Source organism: Nesoenas mayeri, assembly GCF_963082525.1.
Source record: "Nesoenas mayeri genome assembly, chromosome: 11".
Classification (NCBI taxonomy): domain Eukaryota; kingdom Metazoa; phylum Chordata; class Aves; order Columbiformes; family Columbidae; genus Nesoenas; species Nesoenas mayeri.
The window spans coordinates 11,921,322-11,941,091 of record NC_137563.1 but is presented as its reverse complement, the minus strand read 5'-3'; the positions used below and the strand labels follow the sequence as shown (position 1 = coordinate 11,941,091).

At 53.0% G+C, this 19,770-nt stretch overlaps 2 protein-coding genes across 2 annotated transcripts in view; both read right to left on the bottom strand.

The window, feature by feature from the left end:
• Window positions 1-2,438, bottom strand: part of PIAS1 (protein inhibitor of activated STAT 1) — a gene marked incomplete at its 5' end in the record, with an annotated part of 67,617 nt that extends 65,179 nt beyond the window's left edge. The window contains one exon of the mRNA XM_080351099.1: window positions 2,417-2,438. Within this exon, the coding sequence (XP_080207225.1) occupies window positions 2,417-2,419 (3 nt within the window). The remainder of the gene's footprint in view (window positions 1-2,416) is intronic.
• An 11,763-nt stretch (window positions 2,439-14,201) lies between these two features.
• Window positions 14,202-18,254, bottom strand: SKOR1 (SKI family transcriptional corepressor 1; the record flags this gene model as incomplete). Its single annotated transcript, XM_080351552.1, has 8 exons — window positions 14,202-14,299; window positions 14,404-14,469; window positions 14,916-14,990; window positions 15,072-15,146; window positions 15,388-15,459; window positions 15,583-15,690; window positions 16,100-16,196; window positions 16,284-18,254. 8 exons carry the CDS (start codon window positions 18,252-18,254, stop codon window positions 14,202-14,204), a joined length of 2,562 nt encoding a protein of 853 aa, XP_080207678.1.
• Window positions 18,255-19,770: the final 1,516 nt, after the last annotated feature.

The following is a 19,770-nucleotide window of genomic DNA, read 5'->3' as shown; positions in this document are numbered from 1 at the left end:
CTGTTTAGCTCAGATCTTTCGTGCTCACTTGCACTCTCCACCTGTGCTGCACTTGAGAAAAAACTTCCATTTTAAGATTCTTCTGCATATGGATTAAGACTCTGACTCTACAATAGGACTCTAAACCAGCGTCAAATTAAGATTTTACTCCCGCACATTAAAACATACTGAAAAGTCACCCTACCCCACTCAGTCTCATTAGTAAGCGCAATAATTCTGATTTTGAAGAGTTTTGTTTCCTCACCTGTCCTGGGTGTGGCATGTTATCATTATCTGGAGGGTTTTTATTTATTTATTTTAAGAGTAACCACTAAAAGCACCTGACGAAGGCAGGCAAGCGTCACAGCCCACTCCCAAGAAGGGAATGTTGTCTGGCAGCAAGAACGGGAGAATGGGAGTCAGGAATTTTTGGATCTCTTCCAAATAGACTCCTACCATATTACCTGATTTTGACCAAGTCGTGGGGTAAAATGCACTCGGAATGACTCCTTTCTGAAATGGGGATGATAATAATAGGTATGTCCCTGGACTCTTGAGAGGAAATTAATTAACATTTGGAAAGCACTTTGAGATTCTTGGATGAAAGATGGTGGAGCGGGAATGCTGGCAACATTAAAATAAGTTGGAATAATGTTAATATTTATTGCATACACTGCTTTCATCTTCAAAGCTCTTTACTAACATCAATGAATGAACAAAGAAAATATTAATAAGATCATATTTACCCATTAAATTATTCTCCCAAAACATATATATAAATAGATCTGCCTCCAGTTAAAAAATATTAGAAGAAAATCTAAGCACCAATTCCAGTGTCACACACTAAATCCCTAGTGGTGCTGTCCATAGGAAACCTGCTTCAAACTATGAATAATTAGTTTGTACTTTTAATGAGGATAATTGGACCCTGAGCCTAATCTGGCAGCACTGAAGTCACTGGGAACATATCACCCACTGCCAGGGCTGAAAAATCAAGATAGCGAAGGAAAAAGGAAGAGCAGCGGTTAGAAAATAACCTCAGCTGTGCCAGGGAGGCTGCAGTGAGCAGGAGACACTTCTCCCTGCAGGAGAATGTTCTGTTTAAATACAGTTTTTTGTGTCTCTGGAATAAGCTACAGGGAACTGAGCAACACACTGTGCCACCAGGAGAGATATGCAGCAGTCCCAGATATTTCTGGGTGAACATATAGAATTCAGAGCATCCCAGATTTAACTATGGAATTGCACACTATTTTTTCTTTTCTTTTTTCTAAAAAAAGTATATTCTTACTGGCACAGACATGACTATCCCATTATTACTGGAAAGCACAGCCCAGCAATTTACTGAAAACCAGTAAATGAGACAGTCCTTCCAAGTGCATTTTCTGCATTGATTTCAAACCAGTGCTTGAAGAACAGCAAGGGACCTTTCCCTTTGTGTTTCATTTTCCAGCCACCTTCCCTGTTGCAGTCTCTCAGCTGTAAAGATAAATAAAACCAGAGAAGAAGCATTCTGTTGTCATTTCCCCCACATACACACCCTTTCTTTTGAATTAAACACGTTTCCATAGGTCGTCTTCACCACAGCAAATGCAAGGAGTTGCTGGCACTCCCTACAATGATGGACTCGGACACATTCCAGAACATAATGGGCTATAATAGATTTTTTTTTTTAATCTACAGTGCACTTCATAGACTCTGGAGGTCATTTTAGGCAGCTTGTCAATGTCCAATATAAATACAAATATTTCTGTTCAGCATGTTCTCTGCACACCGGATCACTAATATGCACTTGCCAGATGTGCATGCCACAAAAACCAAAGCCATTCTCTATTTTCTCCAGACTTATTGTGAAAAAAGACCTCACATTATCTGTGAAGTGTTTTGCAGCCCAGTCTTGTCAAGACTGTTGCCGTTTCTTTGGAGTTGGCTGAAAGTTTTGCAAAGTTATTCACAGATTAAACTGTCTCAGTTAATCTGCTGTACAGCAACATTCAGAGCTTCAAATATGTTTGGTTTTGGATAGAAATCAAATGTCACCTTTGGGAAATATGCTTATTATTAGCATTAGACATAGCTTTTGGTCAACTTCCAATAACTTTGTTGAATTATAGGGGTTTTGTTGTTGGGTTTTCTTTGTGTCCTGTATTTATGTGTCATGCTTGGGCAGACACTATTTTTTAGCATTTACTGTTTCTAGTGCTCTAGAGAAATTTACAAACATTAATTATTCTGCCTAAGGCATGGCGAGGATCCAGTTAAGAGCATATCACCTCTCTGATGTGGCACATCTAGGCACAGGTAGCATTTTGTAGAAAAAAAACAACACATGAGCAGGAGGCAGTATTTCTATTAACAAATATGCCATAGATGCAGAAAGCATTTCAATGACAGGCCAGACTGACATCTAGACAAACAGCCAAGGTCTTTTTCTCACCATGTGATCTTTTCATAATCCTCCATTTCTCTCCTAGATCAACAGGTTCCTCTTTATTTGTCATTGTCAGCTCTTAGCACAAAGAGCCTTTTGTCTGGAGCTCTGACCCAAACACACAAGACTTTTTTTTGTCCCTTCTTGGCCATATGCTTTCAAACAGACTAATGGATTTCCAAGCTATAAAGCAGAACCTTGACCCCAGAAGGGGAGATGGTTGTGTGACAACATCTCTCTGTTTTGACATCATAATTTATCCCCGCTGCAGCTCTGCTGGCAGCACGAGCCAGCGAACAGACAGCGCAACCCAGCAAAAATACTTGAACCTGATCCGCTCTATGGCTCGTGCTACGGATACCGGCGCTGGAATCGCGGCAGCGGCGCTTTCTAACACCGGGGTTTGGAGCAGGGAAAAGCCGAGCCAGGCAATAGCTGCTGCTTTATGTCCTCTTCTACTCCATTATCACTGCTGTGATGAAGCTATCGTGCCTCCTGTGTAAGGCAGAACACATAGGAGAAATCACACTAGCCCTAAAGCCCAGAGGATTCCTGCCATTTTCCTTGTGCCCTGTTATTTAAAGTCCCATTACGAATACATTCCTGCATCCCTGGGTGTCACTCTAAAAACACATTGCTGAGGGAGACGCCAACAGACAGTAAGAAAAAGTTATCTGCCCCGATTTCTCAATTTGTTGGATGACATCACCAGGCTGCACTCAACCTGCCTAATTAAGAAGGGTCCAAAAAGCTACTGATGGCTTGTATGAACCTTGCTGGTAACATTCTGCACTTGAACACAATACAGAAAGAGTTCATACCCTTTAGCTGGCACTTGTTCCAGACTTTCACAGAAACCCTTTTGTTTTCCATTGGAAACAGCTCCAGAGCTAAATTCCTACCTGTCTCTTCCAGGGTGTGTCTTTGCCACATCACATAATATGGTTTTGCTCAAGGTAAAACTATCCTGGAGCTTCAAGGGTGGCTTAAGAGACACGGTGGCTTGGTGGGGTGCTCAAGAGAAGGGGAACCTGCCTTCTATTTTTTTTTTGTATTTGCTGAATTTGTCTTCCAGAGAAGAAGTCTTCCATGAAGGTCTGGGCTGTGACCTGTTTCATTTGGGAGCTATTTTCTCATGTATTTGTGGGATGTGGAAAGCAGAGCCTCACGATTTGCTGGCGCTCCAGATGAGGGAAGAGAAGGAAAAGAGCTGCTTATCTCTGCATTCAGCCCTTATCTGAGCCCGCCAGCTGGGGCAGCGGCAAGGGGGAGGACAGATCAAGCACGAAGCTTATGTGCACGAAAGAGAAAGGGGAACCTGCACCCAAAAGTACCTCTTATGTTATAAACCACTCCAGACCCAGGGCTGGCGGGGAAGAGAGCAGCACTACGTGGCCTAGAGCTGCCGCCACCCACACAGAGTCACCACCACCAAGTACTGCAAGTGCAAGAGCCCACCAACATGTTTTTAGACAATATATCAGCACCCACATATGCATACAGACCAACTGAAGTCAGTAGCGGCCCCAAAGGGTCAAGCACAAGATAAATTTTACCATGTGCTGTCTGGATGCCGGGACACAACAAAGCCCAGCCTGTGCTCAGCCGTTCTCAGCCCTCCAGCTTTGCACAAGCAGAGCAATCTCCCTAAAACTCCTGGGGTGCACTTTTCCCTTCTCAACACCACTAATCGTCCTTAACATTCAGCATCAGCTCCTCCAAAATTCAGGCTTTGACATTGCGATGTGAGCGTGAGCTGAGGTTACCCAAGATAGAGCCACCATCTCTGAGTTACAAACCCAAGTCATTCATGATATGTAATACATTAAAAAAAAATAATCCAGACAGAAAATGCAATGACAGAATTTCTTTCAGAACTTCTGTTACATGAAAATGAACACTAAAGCTTTTAATTTACCTAAGGTTTCTCTCTAAAGAGGAATAAGTACAATTTGTTCAGGACTAGTTGACAGATGCGAAATTAAGTCCTCTGTTATTGCTCCATTTGCTGGATGCAGAAATACTCAACACTTACAGAGGACTTGGAGGATGAGAAGAGCTACAGAAATATCAACTCTCCAGACAAAAATCATCAGCAGCAAGGCATTGCCTCATGTTTAGAGCTCTGGGGCTGGTTCGAGACTCTCTGAGCTGCCAGCTGCCCATGTTTGGGACACCATGTACCACAACAAACAGGAGTAAATTGTCTGTGTTTAGTTGGAGCCCGTACCTCTTTATCAGCTCAGTGGAGTCACAAAGTGTTCGCTCACATGCAGATTCTGCTCTGATTACAGGCAAAGCCCATTTTCAGCAAGGCAGCATCACTCAAGCACAGGAAAAGCCACGTCCCCAGCACCTGAGACCTTTCCCACAGAGCACCGCAAACCCCTCCCTCATGTGCCAAAACCCTGGAGATGAGGGAATGGTTGTGAGAAGCCTGGGAACGGTGAAATGGTTTGGTCTCCAGCTGAAATTATTCTATGATTCTACAAAAGGCTGGAGAGTTATTCCCTTGCAAAGGTCCTCATGCATTGGTCCTTTATGGTCCTTCTCAGGCATCTCTTTAGGTTTTGCTGAGGCGATAGTACTAGAAAGACAATTAAATGCCCTGTTGTTAATCAGGGTGATGGCTTACCATCATACCCCTAGGGACACATCTCAGGATCAACATCTTGCTTGCCTGGCTTACAGGAAAGGTCTCACTGGAGGTAGCGAGAGTCACACAAACGGTGCTCGACCCTCCGTCCCTTCACTTGCCATTTGCTGCCCTGGAGTTCACAGCCACTTGCAGATTTCTTTAGGAGAAACCATGTTTGCACTTTTAGCCTTTCTACTTTTCTTCCAAATATTTCTTTGCCTGTGGACATTTTTGGGGAGAAAAAAAAAAAAAAAATCCCAGTTTAAACCAAGTCCATTGTTTTCACTGAATTGAACTACAGAAAGATTTCAGAACGTGGTTGTGATTTGCCACATCTGTTATTTTTATGCATTGTTTTTATGCCAAGAGTTTCATAAAAGGTGTTACATAACCGCATCGTATCACATAATTCAACATGTTTCCACAATTAGGAGCCCACGTGAGCATCCGAGCAACGATCTTGCCTGAGTTTTTATGTTTCTGTACATCTTTTAGCCCAGTCAGCCTGAGATACAGAGATGAACTGTGATTGTAGTTTCTCATTTCTCCTACAGAATCCACTGTCATTTACTGATGACCAAGTCCATCTGTGATCCATGCTGCACGGATCACTGCTGCATTTGCATTTAAAAATAAACATATATTGCTTGAATCCTGTGTGCTGTGTAACAGAACAAGCAGAGATCCCATGGTTACAAGTAACTGGATCATCTCTCTTCAATACACTAATAGTTTCATTGTTTTCCAAATATTGCAAGATGAGCATTTATTGCATGAAAAGAAAAAAATATATTTGCACTGAAAGCTACTGACAGACAGTTGGACCAAAGGCTGGAAAAACAATGGGAGAAAATAATTTAAGTGATTAAATATAAAGCCGCAGTTGCTGTTCACTTGATGAGCAGCTCTCTTCTGAGAGCACAAATCAGCCATCGCTCCTCATAACCCTCCTGGGGACAGCCCTGTATTTCTGCAATCTCCCTCTCATGAGTGCAGAAATACACTGTATATTTGGGGGACTGGAGAGTTGGACCATGCAGTCACCACCCATCGCACCCCAACAATGTCCTAACGCCTCCCAGGGGGGATCCGAGGGAAACCACAGCATCTTCTGCAAAGGCCACTCATGGAACAATTTTGGAGGATCTCAAAGAGGTTTGCAGACTTGGGGTGCCATCCAAGCAGGCAGGGTTCAGCACAGAACCCACTGCTGCTCCAGATGCCAACTCAAAGTGGCTTCAGCTCCATTGCTCCTTTTCCCCACTTCCTTCCCTAGTTAAAAAAAGTAATAATTAATATTTACCCATTAAATCAAGCCAGAAATATCTGCAATTCTGTGAACAGAGATTCTGTTTCTAGAAGAATCCTCCAAAGGAGACTCTTCCACCTGTGAACAGGGACCAGGACTTTAGGTCTAATGAAGCTTTGCTGTGGAAGAAATGGGTTTATTGGGACATTCTCCACAGTTTTGCCATAGATTAACCACTGAGAACTTTGGAAATTTCCAGCCTGGTGCTGCTTTAAATGAAAAGCTCCATCTTGTTCTCCTGGGTCAGATATTTTGCATGCAGTTTCTAATTTGGACCGCAGCTCTGGAAAACTTGATTAGAGCTGTGAAAATGGAATTTTTATTAGGGAGAACTGAGCTTTTGCCAAGGTTTATTTTTCAAGGGAGTAGGACCTAATCCTAGAAGTAGTTCCAGGGCTGTGCTCTTCTGGATGCCCTTGCAATGGTTTATGGCAATTATGCAGCCAAACCTGGCCCGACTGGTAATGTTTGCTTTGGACAAGTTGCTACAGATGGCAAGTAACTGCAAAAGTACTTCTCAACCTGGTGCAGGCATCCCTGAAAATGCATTTTCTCTAAGTTGTTCTTTTTTTCCCCTCCATTTTTACACAACTAATATGTTCCCAAATCCATACTACCTGAAAACAACTAAGCATTTAAAGGCACGCAGAGAAAGGAGAATAACACATCTAACGGAAGCCTGTTAGATACGATCACTAGATAGACAAATCTCCTTGCCAGCTTTCAAAGCTCAAATTTCTGAAAAAAAAAATCCAATATAAAACCCCCTCTTTAGGTGGATACTTTTCAGGGAATAGCACATCAGCTTCCTCGAGGGAAACCACAAAGCTTATGGCGTGGAGTGACCCTCTGGAGGGAGCTTTACATCTATACAGTGAGCAGCAACCAGACTGAACCAAGCCATCAATCCAGGAATGCATGGGAAAAGAGCAAATTAAAATGTGTGATACTTGGCAGGTGCCTTTGCGAGCGTAGTACTTGTGAAAGGTGATATTAACAGTGCTAGCAGCTGAAGGCTGCTCTTTATTTCAGAGCTGGGGTAGCACGAGCAGGAGCAAAGGCTTCCCAAAAAGGCGTTCCCTCTCCCAAAAGGGCTTTCCCTTGGGTGCAAGAGCTTCTGCAGCACTGCCCACCCATGGCCATGTCCTCCCAGCTGGCACAGCCACTCAGAGATCACCGGTGACAATTTGGGATGGGTTTGGCATGAGGAACCCACCACTAAGACATGCTGGGGACACGGACAAGCGGGTCTCAGGGACTTCAACACCCTCTGTAGGGCACCTGCTGAGGAGCAAAGTGGGACCAGCACTCCTCCAGCTCTACACACATTGGGTCCACTGCTCCCTTCCCACACTACCAATTAGTTTAATTGCAATGTGAGACACGTGGCTCTGGGCAGCCAGACTGCTGGAGCGAGGTTCTTGGGGACCCATCATCCCATCACTGCCTCCAACATACGATGGACTGAAAAACCTCTCTTCTCCAACACCCCCGCCACCCCCTCCCAGTTAATCCACCTGCACTGTGGCAATAGCAACTTAATTCCTTCATGGAAAAATAGTGAGAATTAATTCGTTAGTGTCAAATTATACCTTTGAATGTGCATGTTCAGCTCTCACGGACTTCAATGAAAGCCTGGCCCTGGCACAGGCAGATGCGGGCCTTTGGTGTTTGTAGCGCTTTGAAGTGGGGATGGTGCTGGGAGGTGTGAAATCCTCGGGAGAGGAGAGTTCGCCCCGCTCGCCGGCTCCGCCGCGGTCAAGCAGCGGAGCAGAGCGAAAACAACAGGCGCGACGTGGGAAGTCAGATCCCACAACTTCATTAAGAGTCAGAAAGGAGATCAAAGGAAAGAATTTTCAGCTTAAAAAATAAATAAATAAATAGATAAATAAGGAAAATATGTTTTAAGTTTCCAAGAAAAATCAGGGTTCACTTTGTTACATGAAAATAAATGATTTTGTAAGCAAGGCAGAGCTACCCTGCCGTATGCCTTTCTCTCATCCACACAGAGCAGAAAGTCTTGTTTGCATCCAAACCTCCATCGATTTAATTAAACCCACACTTCCCTGCATGTGGACAATCTGGCCTGTTTACATACAGCTCCTTGCTGTCCTGTTCACACTTGTCCCCAACATACTCAAACTAAACCCAAAGGACACCAGCCATACTCTTAATTGCACAAATTAAACTGATTTACACAAAACACTGAGGATGAAGGTGGGATGAAGCTCCAGCCAGGCAAGGACCAGACACACACCTTGTCCCCAGCCCCTTGCAGCCATCCAGATCCCAAAATAGCCAAGATTTTTCCCCTAAGAAAGAGCTTTTCGAGTTTCCTAAGGTGAGGCCAAGGCAGCCAACAGCTCACGGCGCATTTCAGTCACAACCTTGTGTTTCTGGTCCACTTCAGCCACCTGGACAAACAGACATCTGTGGGTCCCAAGGGACCAGCCAGTGTCACTGTGGAGCCACTCTCCATCATCTCCTAAAGATCACAGTGACGCCAATGACTGGGAAAAAGCAAATATGAGCTCCAACTTCAGCCTGGGTGAGAGGGAGGATCTGGAATGGTACAGAACAGCTGATCTCAGCAGCATCACCTCAGGAACCTGATGGAACAAATCCTGCTGGGAGGCGTTCCTGAGCAGGGTGAGATGATGGCCAGTGCAGGCTCCCCAGGGACAAACCATTCCTGGATGCCCCCTGGGATGAAGGGCTGGCTCTGCACAAAGGGAAAGCAGGGGGGTTTCTTTGCCTTGACTTTAGGCTTTGGCATGGCCTCACACATAATCCTCACGGCTAAACTGGTGAGATACCAGCTGGGTAAATGGACTAGTAGGAAAACTGGCCAGGCTGCCACACCATTTCGGAGGTACAAAGTCCAAGTGGCAGCTGACGGGCAGTGCCATCCCTCAGGATTGATATCATCCTTATTAGCCACCTGGATGATGGGACAGAGCAGAGGCGAGGTCTCACCGCTGTCTGCAAATCCAAAATGGGATCACAGAATCATAGAATGTCCCAAGTTGGAAGGGACCCACAAGGATCATCGAGTCCAACTCCTGCCCCTGGATATGAAATCCCCAAAGTGGTGCAGAGGAGACAAAACCTGCCTCTTCTCAGAGGAGCACAGCAAGAGGCAATGGGCAACATGAGACATTCTGAGTAGATAACAGGAAAAAAAAATGGCTTAATTTTTTCATGAGGGAGGTCAAGCACTGGTTGTGGAGAGCTAGAACCATGGAATCAGTTTGGTTGGAAGAGACCCTCAAGATCATCGGATCTAACCGTTAACCCAGTACTGGCACTAACCCATGGAGCTCCTTCAGATATTCAAGTCTCTGCTGAACACAGCCCTGAGTAACCTGATATAGGTGGCCCTGCTTGGAGCAGGGGCTGGACCTTCCACAGGTCCCTTCCAAACTGATGGGACCTGCTGGTCATGGGACAGGGGAATATGCTTTCCCTGTGTCTCTGCACAGTACACACCAGCCCACAGTCTGAGATGATGCTTACTGTAGTCATAAAACAGCACTGAAAGAGCACACTCAAAGTCAGATGAGTCTTACAAACACATCTTCCATAAAACATGCCATCCTAGTCCAAGACTGGACAAGTCATTTTCAAAAAGATTGATCAGGCAATTATTTTTTCTTCCCTGTCACCAACAGCAAACAGTCCTTTGAAATCAAAGGGACATAAAAAAATAGTTAACACTTTTTCAGGTGCTTGCTGGCAAGTTCTTTGTACTTAATGATTAGACTTTCCAAGCAAATGTGTCTTTTGATGATACAGTTGGTGGAACCTAAATAAACCTCAAGGAGGCAAATTAAGGACCGTTTTCCTCACTTTTAACCCAAGTGTTAGCCTTTCTAGTGTTCACTCGAGTACAGCACAACTTCTCTGATACCATTCCATAAATTTGGTGAGAGCCTTATGCATTTATTAAAGAAGAGTCTGCCTTCACTTTGGGACAGAGCATCTTTGATTACCTGCAATGGTACCACTGACCCAGCCCCCAGAACATCTGTGACCTCCAGTTCAGCCTGGCTTTCTCTTGACACCAGGATTTCATGGGAAAGATGCTTTTTCCCTTCTCTCCTGGGTTGTGGGTGTCAGCAAAACTGTGAGGGACACATGAGCACCTTAGGACTGACCCCCATTCATGGCACCCCAGCCCTGCACAGACAGGGCTGACACCCACCTGCTGAACATTCAGAACATTCAGCAGAATATTGTGCAGGCACATTGTCACTCACTGACAGCCAGTATCCCACATCATAGCAGCAACACCCATCACCCTAAAACCCATGTGGACAATAAGAGACAGTTTCTTGTTTTGCTCCCAAAGCTGCTGCATCAGGAGGGACCTGACAGTGTCACCGCTGCAGGTCCATCTCGCACAGGGTCCATGGCCCAGGATCCTCTGCCTTACACACACACAGGCTCAGATTTGCTTTCCCAAGGGTTAACTTGGGTAGTTTCTATAGAAGTTGCACAGAACCTCCGTTCAAAACCAGACAAACTCCGGCAAGGAGCGGTGCTGGAAACGCCATCTCCTGGCGTCCTCCGAGTTCAGCCACGCTGTCGCTGGAGAGACAACCCGCATCTGAGCCGGCCCCACTTCACATGGGGTCAACGGCAGAGCACTGGGGTCTGTGGCACATCCATTGAACAGGTCCCCACCACGCTCAGAGCCTGGTGCAGTCCCACACGGCCCAATGCAAATACCAAATATTCTGTCTAAACCTGGCAGATGATGGATCACACACTTTGCATCACTGCTGCAGACCCATGGGAGAGCATCCACAGGTCCCGTGTCCACCCACGCTGCAGGGTGAGCCCCTTCTTGCAAGAAAAGCATCAGCAATTCAACCTCAACTTCAGTGCAGTGGCTCAAAGCACTTCTCAAAATGAGAGGCCAGGCTCCATCCAGTCGCTGCAATGTTAATGGGGGTTGAGTCTCTGGTGTTTGCACCCCTGGTTGAGAGGGGAGCTGCTCTACAAAGGGGACATTCAGCTCAGAGGCAGCGAAACCCAGAGCAGACACTGCTCTGTCACCGGGAGGCATCACGTCTGCTCGCCTCCAAATAACCAGCCTGGTGTACAAGAGGAAAAGAGCATATGGGGAGAAGCCTTGGCAAGGCTGGAGGTCGGGTGATCAGCTCCTCGGAGCTGCTCTGCCACTGGCCTGAAAGAACAACTCCATCAGCTGCAGCAAGCAGACCTTCTGCTTCCCTGGTTCAGAATTCATCACAGGCTCCAACACAGACACTCCAGGCTTTTTTCCTGCTTTAATTGTTTAAAAATCCTAACTCTGGCTGTTTATTTTTGTGGGCTATTACTGCATTCAACTATTTTAAGACCAACAAAAACCCCAAACCACAAACAAAAAAAAAGGAGAAAAAATTTGAAGCCTTTCTCTCATTCTGCTGGTGAAGTTTAATTCACTCTAATTATTTCATATTACTTAGACTATAATAGTTTCATAATTTCTAGTATATTAAGCACTTAATACGTTGTGTCATTTGAAGTCGCATATTAAATTCAGCAAAGTACATTTTAATGAGAGCTAAGTAGTGTGAAAATATTAATACAACATAATAGCTCATTTTTGCACCCATGCTGGTAAGCTGTGTTGCCACTCACGGTGTGCTCAGGCAGGTGAGCGCAGCAGATGCTGGACAAGGTGCCGGGGGAGCACAGCTCAGACAGACCAGCACACGGGACCTAGGAACACAACACACACCAGAGTCTGCCTGTGGGTCCTGACAAGGGGCTGAGGACAGGAGCGAGAGCCCCTGGAGATGCAGCAGTACCAGCAGCGTGACGCGAGTTTCCCCTTGGACAAGGACCCAGGACAACTCCTCTGTGGCTCTCCACAGGGTGACCCTGTGCCACCTGCAGCTGGAGAGATGCAGAGGAAAGTGTGCAAGGAAAGTGATTCAGCTCCTCCACTACAAGCTCCAAAGAGACACAACTATTAAATTCACACAAGCCACCCACCTCTCAGCTTGCAGATCTTGACTCTACCTTTTTATTCACCTCTGACCCACATATCCCAGCAAGATTATCCCCCTTCCTGTAGACTAACCTGTATGAGAGATGCCACCAGCAACCCCAGCTCCACTGCTCCTACTCAGGGTCACATACCTACAGACACCTTCTCCAGCTCACATACCAAAGAATTATGTTTGTCCCTAAACAAGCCATAAATGCCTTACCTGATGCTCTAAGAAATGAGGAAAGCCCAGGAGACCAGCCAACCACATCCACCTGTCCCAGGCCTGGCTCGGCTGGTCTTCATCACCCACAGGTGATGGAGGATGATACTCCCACTCCAGCACAGCTGATCCCAGGGTCAGGGACTCAGTGCGCCATCCCTGCCTTGGAGAAAAGTCATGCTGAGCTGCTGAGGGGGATAATGCCTAATAAAACCCACGGGGTTTGATCAAAGACTAACAGGGGGATTAGATGGGAGACCCCTGGCCCGACCCCAGCTCAGAGCAGGGCTGCCCACCGGCTGGAAGAGCTGCTGGGCGGACACGGACTGTGCTGGCAGGATGCGGCCCTGCAAGAGGACCCGGTCCTTTGCAAAACAGCAGCCCCGGGAGGTGCCGCCAGACCGGGCCCACGGGCGGGCGGCGGGGAAGGACACCGGGCCGGAGCACCGGAGGCGGGGCTGCACCCCCGACTGTACCCACGCGGTGGCGACCGAGGCCGCGGAACGGCTGTTCCTCCGCCTAATGAGTCTCAGAAAATAATTACGACAGATCCGCTCTGCGGAACTCCCGGGGATGGCTCACACGGCCGGAACCCCGCGGGCAGCTCAGCCTCCCCGCCGCTCCCGCATCCTGGTACCCGCAGCCCCGCTGCGGTGCGAGGTGCATCCCCTCGTTCCGGTCCTCGCAGCCCCCGTGCGTCGTGGGACAGGCGGTGCGGTGTGTGTGTGTGTCCCCTCTCTCGCCGGTGAGCCTCAGGACCCCGGTGCAAGGTGCATCCCCCCCACCCCGGTCTCAGCCCCGCAACCCGTTGAAATGTCGCGCTAAGTTAATTCTGGGCTGAAAACAGGTATTTAGGGCTAATAGGTGTGCGAGCACCTCCACACCCGCTCTCAGAGCTCATTAATGTAATACTTTCATGTGTGAAACGAGCATATAAATGGGCATTAATGAGCTCCCGGCTGCGGCGCGGAGGAGATAGGGGGCGGAAAAGGGAACTTAGTGGGGAGCGGGCAGACCCCCACACCCCAGCTAAGAGACTCCGTGTCGGCCGGGCCTGGGGGAGGACCTCGCCCCCCGGGGACACCTCCATGCATCAAGCGGCTTCTTAAAGTCGGTTTTTATTAAAGAACCAAAATCACGTACAGAGGGGTCTCTCCCCAGAGCGGGCGAGCGTTGTTTTGCCTCCGGAGTCGCGGACCGCCCGTTAAAGTGCTGTTACATCCATAAATTTACGGGGTGGGGGGGGCAAGGGAGGAAGGGGCCCGAGGCGAGGGGGAGAAGGGGAGGAAATAAATATACATCATAAATAAATAAAAATCCAACAAATACTGTACCAAGAGAATCACAGTACATTTATATCCATTGCACATAGCCACTTTTGTTTCCAGTCTGGACAAAGGTTGAAGAAGCGGACACACAGGGAGGGAGGGGGAGGCGGAGCGGGGGATTGCAGGGGGGGCCCGGTTCCCCCTCTGGCCGGCTCGGGGCCGCTCCCCGCTTTATCACCAGTCCGAGGAAAGCCGGGTTCCAAGTCCTCTATGTACAAGTGTCTCCTCGTGGAAATGGCTTGTGTGGGCTCTGCCCGCATGGCTTCGGGAGAAGGCGGGTGTCCGGGGGGGGTCACTGGGGCAGCAGCGGCGGTTTGAAGGAGCAGTTCCCCGTGCAGTGCCGCGGGGTCAGCATTTTGCAGGAGAAATGATGCAGCGCGTCGTGGGCCTCTGTAAAGCGAAGGAGCCGTCACCTCCCGGCTCCCCGGGACGCCCCACGCGGGGGAGTGGGGAGGTGTCGGCCCCTGTGCCCCCCTCGCGTCCTGCCCCGGTACCTTTCAACTTCTGCTGGATGGCGTAGCGCGCTTTCCTCTCCTGGTCCAGCTCGTTGCACAGAGTATCTGGAAAAGGGGGGAAGGCATCACAACGCGCCTGGCATGAGGGGGACACGGGATCCCCGTCAGGGATGCGCTGGGGTCAAGGGCACCGCGTTCGTCCGCAGGGCAAGGGGAGGAGGGGGATAAGTTGTGCGTAAGATGGAGGGGGTGCGGGATGTGCGTAAAGGAGGGCATCGCTTCCCAGGTAATTTTACCCCTCGGTTTTTAATTTAGCCCGAGTGGAAATTGCTGCGAGACGGAAGGCTCATTCGCTCCCATGTAATGATGCCTCGCACCCGTTTGCGGGGCGGCTCGAAATCCCCAGGCTAAGTGGGGTTCGCCAAAAGATATCGTTTGCTTTTGTTTGTTTGGGGGGTTTTTGTGCTAAAAAAATAAATAAAAGAGAGATAAAATTGAGATACAAAATAAAATTAATAATCGCCGGCCGGCCGCGGCTGGCTGGGCTGTACCTCGAACGATCTGGAGCTGCTGCACCATCTCCTCTCTATACGCCAGTTCCCGCTTCATCTGGTCCTGGAAGTTATCTGGGGGAGCAGGAAGGTCAGCCCCAGTCCCCGGTGCGGGGCCCGCTCCCCGGCCGGGGCAATGGGGGGGATCGCCTGTACCTTTCAGGCTCTGGAAGTCCCTTTCCAGCTTTTTCCTCAATTCCATTTGCTCCAGGACCAGTTTTTGTAACTCATCTGTTTAAAAATACATAGTGGGGTGAGGGAACCCCGCACTTTTCCATATGGAGGCGGCTCAGCGCGGCGCTAATCGCATTACGTTACATTAATCACAGGAGTTAATCACTCCTGTAGAAAACACAAATACCTCGAGCCGCGGGGAGAGGCCGGGGGGTCCCCACAGGCTCGCCTGCCCCGTCCCGGCGGGGTCCCGACCCCCGCCGCCCCCGTCCCGGCGCGGGACGCGCCCCCTCCTCACCTCGGGCCAAATTTTCGATGTCTTTTTCCACCAGCTGCGTCCCGGCAGTATCCATGCCGAGACCGTCCTCCCCTGCGGGGGGACAAAGCCCCGTCAGCCCCACCGCTCGGGACTCCGCGGACCGCACATCGCTCCTCGCAGGGACCGCGCGTCGCCCCGCGGAGGGGCTGCGGCGGAGCGCGGAGCGGCGCTTACCTCTGTCGGTATTTACAGGGCTGGGATGCGAGACATTCCTTTGGTCCTGATAGGATTTTCTGGTCTCTAAATCCTCTGCCGCGGAGTGATTGTCTTCTTTATCTTGCTCTTAAAGTTAATAAACCGATTTTCAACCATAAGCAATGAAAGTATGGTCCTGATATATCCTTAATTACATAATTACGGACAAAGCCCTTGTTAAAACCTTCTTAGCGGACATCCTAATCGCTTTGCTATTGGAAAGTAGCTTTGTCCCACCAGGCCGTGTGCGGCTTCGTCAGCCCATCCCCACTGCACCGGCCCCGTCCGACGGCGGCAGCCCCGGGCCCGGGTGGGGGGGCTTGGCCCCTTCCGCATACGAAAACCGTTTGCTCTTATTTTTCTCCCCAAATTCCCCAAACGAAAGCGGCTGCCTCGTTGCGCCCCCGGGACTGAGCAGCCAGGCTGGGGCAGCGCCTGGGGTCGCTGCCTCGATATACACTGGCCTCCCACCCCCTGGGCCCCCAGCCCGATTTACCCTTAGCCTCTGGGGTGCACAGATACGCGGCCGGGGCTCCCAGGGAGGCGGCGGTCTTCAGAGGCTGCAGGTGCTCCCCCCTCTCCGGCGCGTACACCTACAAAAGAACGAGTCAGGGAGGCGGCTGGGACCCGGAGTCGGCCCCGCAGGGACCCTCGGGTGCACATCTCCCCCAGGCCCGCACCTCGTAGCCGCCACTGCTGCTGCTCCGCTCGGGACTGCGATCGGGCTGTTGGCAGCCCTCCTCCGCCGCCAGATCGCCCGCTTTCTCCTCTGGCCCGTTGGCCCCGGCGGGCGGCGGTGGGTCCTCGGTACCGGCCAGCAGCCGGGGCGGCGGGGGCTCCCGTCCCTCGGGGTGGGCGGTGGCAGCGACGGTGTCCTCCTCCTCGTCCTCCGGGAAGCGGTTGGACTCTACATCCACCTCGGGCTCCTCGGCCGTGTCCCCCCCGGGCGAGAGCGAACGGTAGCTAGAGCTGCCCTCGCTGAGGAAGTCCGGGGAGAGGTAGCCGGGCCCACGGGGGCCCGCTCCGCCGTACGCCTCCCGGGTGCCGTAGAGCTTGGCGATGCTCTCGGCGTCTTTCACCACCGGGCGGAAGGCGGAGAGGTAGCTGCCCTTCCTGGGCAGGGGCAGCGGTGGGAGCAGCGCCTCGTCTCCGGAGCGCTCCTCCTCACCTGCCGCCCGCGACAACGCGCTAGGGCAGCGCTCGCCCTCCGCCCCGGCTCCCTCCTGGGGGGTAGCGCTGCTCCTCCCGCTGCCCGACGGCTCCGAGCCCTCCAACTCGCCATGCCGGCCCGACAGACCCGGCGGTTCGGCCGCCGCCGCTGCCGCCGCCGCAGCCGCTGCCACCACCACGGCCGTGGCCGCCGCCTTGGCCTGGCTCTGAGCCGGGTAGGGCGGCACGGGCAGGCTGCCGGCGGCCGGCCAGAAGACGGGGAAGGAAGGGTAGACGCCGGTGTCCTTGGCGGCTCCGGGCTGGTGGGGTGGCTGGGCCGGTTGGTGCGGGTGGGGGTGCGGAGGTCCCCAAAACATGCCGGGGGGCAGTGCGCCGCCCTTACCCGCCTCACCGCCTCCTGCGCCGCCCAGCGCGTCCTCCTGTTTTTTGGGGCAGAGTCCGAAAGCGGCGGCGGGGAAGCCGTAGGGGTGGGGGAAGAGCGGCGGCGGCAGCTTCTGCAGCATCCCGAAGCCCTTGCTGGGCACAGGGATCACCGGGTAGCTGCGCACCGCGCCCGCCCCGCCGTGCGCGCCCGCCGCCCCGCCGTGCGCCGCCGGCAGCCCCAGCGCCCCGCGATCGCCCGCCGGCTCCTGCCCGCTGCAGCGCAGGCTCTTGTGCGCCGGGGCCAGCTCGGGGCCGGCGGGCGGCGGCGGGTGCAACGCGGCCTTGGCGGCCGGGGAACCGGCACCGGGCCCGCCACCGGCCGCCCCTTGCAAGGAGAAGGTCCGCTTGCGGGTGCCGCCGTTGAACATGGCCTTGACATCCTCCCAAGCGTGCGACAGCTCCTCCGTGGCCGTCTTGTCGCTGAGCTTGAGGTGACGGCGCCAGGAGTTGAAGTTGGCGGCGTCGGGCTGGGTGTACTTGGAGTCCGGGGTGCGGTGGGAGTGGAAGATGAACTTGTTGGGGGAGAAGTACATGCTGCAGTAGCTGCACTTGATGCACTTGGCGCGGGAGCTGTTGTAACGGGCCGGGATGAAGCTGCCCCGAGAGCCCCAGGCGCACTCGTGCACCACGTCGAAGGCGAAGTTCTCGGGCAGCTTGGGCGGCTTGTGCTCGCCCAGGAAGGACTTGCAGAGCCGCTCCGCCTCCCGCTTGGTGATCATGCCGCAGCGGCGGGAGGAGATGGGCATGGCCCCGGCCCGCCGCAGGATCTCCAGCTGCACTGGCGTGCACTGCACGCAGGTGATGCCCAGGGCCACCCGCCGGTTGTGGATCTCATTGTAGCTGTAGTTCTTGAGCAGCGTGTTGGAGATCTGCGCCAGGCACAGCCGCTCCTGCCCGTCGATGACCAGGGACACGATGGGCACGCCGTACAGAGAGGTCTCACCCACTTGATTGGGCTTGAGGGTATTGGAGCCCTGGTACGGCTGCAGCTCTTGCTTTGAATTTGGGGAGGAGCTTGCATCTCTCCCATTTCCCATCTGACTGGCGATCGCCTCCATTCCCCTTCAAAGCGCCCCTGCAAAACAAAATCGGGGAAAGGCGCAGGTTAGAAGCGCTCCCGGGGCCACGCCGCGGCTGCCCGCCGCTGCCCCGCCGCTGCCGGAGCCCGGCTCCGCCGCACGGCTGGCCCCGCTCGGTGCTGCCGGCCCCGGCCCGGAGGCCCCTGGGTGCAAACACAGGACCCTCCCCGCCCAGGACAGGTCGGCCGGAGAGGTCTGGCGGAGCCGTAGCGCATCCTCCGCGCCGCGGCCGCCGGTACCGAGCTCCGCCGCATCCGCCGCCGGGCGCGGACCCGCGGCCGAGCGGCCCCGAGAGCCGGGTGGCAGCGGGCGGCCGGTGCAAGGGCGTCCCGGGAGGGGAGCAGCTCCCCGCCCTGGGTCCCCGAGCTGTGCCGGCGTCCCTTGTCTTTGTGCTGGCTCGCCGAGCCGTGCCGGGTCGCCCGTTGCGGCCAGCCCCGGGAGGGCTGCAACGAAACGCGCCGGAGGAAGCGAACGGCGCGTCCCGCAGCGGCGGGGCCGGCGGGAACCGAGCCCAGAGCCGGGCCGGACGAGCAGAAACTTGCCGCTCGGTGCCCGCTGGCGGGCGGAGCGGGGCGACGGGTGCGGCTGGCCGGGAGCCCCTTTGTCGTGTCTCCGGCAGGCGATTAGGAGCGGGCGGATTAGGGGCCGAGGCGGGCAGGACCCGTAGCACGTAGCAGCAGAAGGGCAGCAGCGAGCCAGGCAAATTGGCTTAGCGGGAAGGGCTCACGGCGGTAAGCCGCTTCCCCGGTAATTACACGAAATAACGGGGAGCGCCTCCCGAAAACGCGCCCTGATCTCCCCCCACGCTCCCCATCCCCTCGATCCGCGGCCCGCGACACTTACCGCTCCGCGGAGCCCGGCTGGACGTGCAGGCTCTCCTCGGGGCTAGGGGCCGCAGCCCGGCGCCGGGGCCGCCATCAGCCGCGGGGCCCGTCCCCACTGAGTCCTTTACCGTGGGCAGCCTCCGGGGCGCGGGGCGGGCGGGCAGCGGTGCGCCCTTCACCGACGCCTCGGGGCCGCCGCCCGCCCCGCCGCTGCCGCCTCCGCCGCGTCCGCCCGGGCGAGATGCAACAAGAGCGAGTGACCAGCCGCGCCACCGAGGGAGGATCCGGATCCGTACTTGGAGACGCTGCACATTGATCCGGTGACAGCTAAAATAACGGGAAGACACACCCACTTAGCACCAGCATATTTACATTAACTGCCTCCGGGACCCCGCGGCCGTCAATCACCGATGCGCTCCAGTCAATCACGGCGCGGCTTTAAGGCACGGCTGAACGGGGCGGGGGAGGGTGTGGGGGGCCGCCACCGAGCGGGGACCCGCCCGGGCTGCCCGAGGTAAGAGCGGGGATCAGCCCCGGGCCGCACCTGCGCGGCGCTCCGCACTGCTCAGCGTCTTTCCGTGCCCCACCCCTCCCCACCTCCCGCCGCGAGGGCATCCCCGGGGGGAGCGATGCTCGTTGAAAGTTTGCGCAGGGAACGGGCGACAACGAAA